Below are 1622 nucleotides of genomic sequence, written 5' to 3'. Positions count from 1 at the left end.
TTAGTAATGTGTATTGCCTCCTCTTACATTTATTAATTCTTGTATTCGTTTGGGTATACTGTTAATCAAATCTTGTTCTACATTATTCCATTCCTCTTGCAAGGCGTGGCGGAGTGCTGCTAAAGTTTGAGCATTATGTTTCCTAACTTTTCGTTTTAACATATCCCATAAATGCTCTATAAGATTCATATCTGGACTCATAGTTGGCTACATTATTCGCCGTATGTTTATGTCGTTTAAAAAATCAGTAACTATTCCTGCGACATGTGGTCTCGCATTATCTTGCATCAATAGGAAGTTGTCGCTAATAAATTCTTGGTATGGGACAACGTACGGAATAATAATTTCTTCAATATAATGATGGGAATTCACATTTCGTTAAAAAAAGTGAAGGTATAAGCGTCTGTCGATATTCCGGCCCAAACTATAATGGACCCACCATTAAAATTTTCTTTCTTTTTCATGGCGCATAGAGCAAATCGTTCTCCAGGACGATACACTCGTTCACGTCTGTCGGGCGCTCTAAGATAAAATCGACATTCGTCCGTGAATAACACACGACTCCACTCACGAATATTCCAGCTTTGATGTTCCATTGCAAAATTTAATCGAGCTTTACGATGTCGGTATTTTAAAGGTGGCACTATAATACTGGTCTCCGACATTGAAGATTTTCTTCCGCAAGACTTCGTCGAATGGTGTTGTCGCTCACCTCCACTCCAATTTGTTGCAAATTGTTTTTTTATTTCAGATGTAATATGCCGATCTCTTAGTGCTGATACAACAATATATCGATCGTCTTGTGTCGTGGTACATTTTGGACGACCAGATCCAGGTCTTCGATCATATAAGTACCAGTTTCCATATATCGGCTTTACACTCGCTGTACAGTTGTACGAGGAACGTTTAAAACGTTTGCAACATAACATTGACTCCTTCCGTCATTTATTAGCGCTACAACTTGTGCAACTGTTGCAGAATCGATTGGCATTGTCGTGAGTTTGAATTCAAGTATTCTGACACGTTCATATATGTAAAAACGCTACGAATTCTCTGAACTTATGTAGACAGAACAGAGTGAACATAGGTGACAAATGACAATCTGATTATCTCTCGCAGCTATTCATACATATAAGTTCAGAGAATTCATAACGTTTTGACGTGTATGAACGTGTCAGAATACTTGAATTCCCTCTCTAATGAGCTCTCATAGAGAGGATATGTTGCCTTCACTTCGCAAGGCAAACTTGCAAGATCCTTTTTCGGTCGAATATTTGATTAGCAATCTAGATTTTAAAATTTTATGTATAATGCTTAAATATTTAAAACAGGCGCAAGAGAAATTAGAAATTACTTTATAATTGGATTAATATTTTCAGGACGCTTCATGTATCATCTTTATTAGCATGTAGTCTAATTTAATTAATTAAATTAAATAAATAAATAAATTACTTGAGCTTTGGACTAGGGAGACCCCCCTTCTTATGTCCAACTAATACTGTACGGCTTCTGGAAAACTGAGGAAAACTGTGAGGCGACACAAGAGAGGACTCTTAGCCCTTCTCCTCTGTGGAGAATCCTCATTCAATCGAAAACATGGTACTTCGAGTCTGTGAATCGGA

The 1622-nt window shown here is 37.2% G+C and overlaps 1 protein-coding gene across 1 annotated transcript in view; it reads right to left on the bottom strand.

Moving 5' to 3' along the window:
- The window catches only part of LOC105460503, a 14883-nt gene extending 13954 nt beyond the window's left edge, over positions 1-929 (bottom strand). Inside the window, exon 1 of the mRNA XM_011706954.1 lies at positions 373-929. Coding sequence (XP_011705256.1) covers positions 373-929 — 557 coding nt within the window. The remainder of the gene's footprint in view (positions 1-372) is intronic.
- Between the last annotated feature and the right edge of the window lie 693 nt (positions 930-1622).

Source organism: Wasmannia auropunctata, unplaced genomic scaffold (genome assembly GCF_000956235.1).
Source record: "Wasmannia auropunctata unplaced genomic scaffold, wasmannia.A_1.0 LD320723.1, whole genome shotgun sequence".
NCBI lineage: Eukaryota > Metazoa > Arthropoda > Insecta > Hymenoptera > Formicidae > Wasmannia > Wasmannia auropunctata.
Note: the sequence above shows the minus strand (reverse complement) of the source record. Positions and strands in the feature narration are given on the sequence as shown.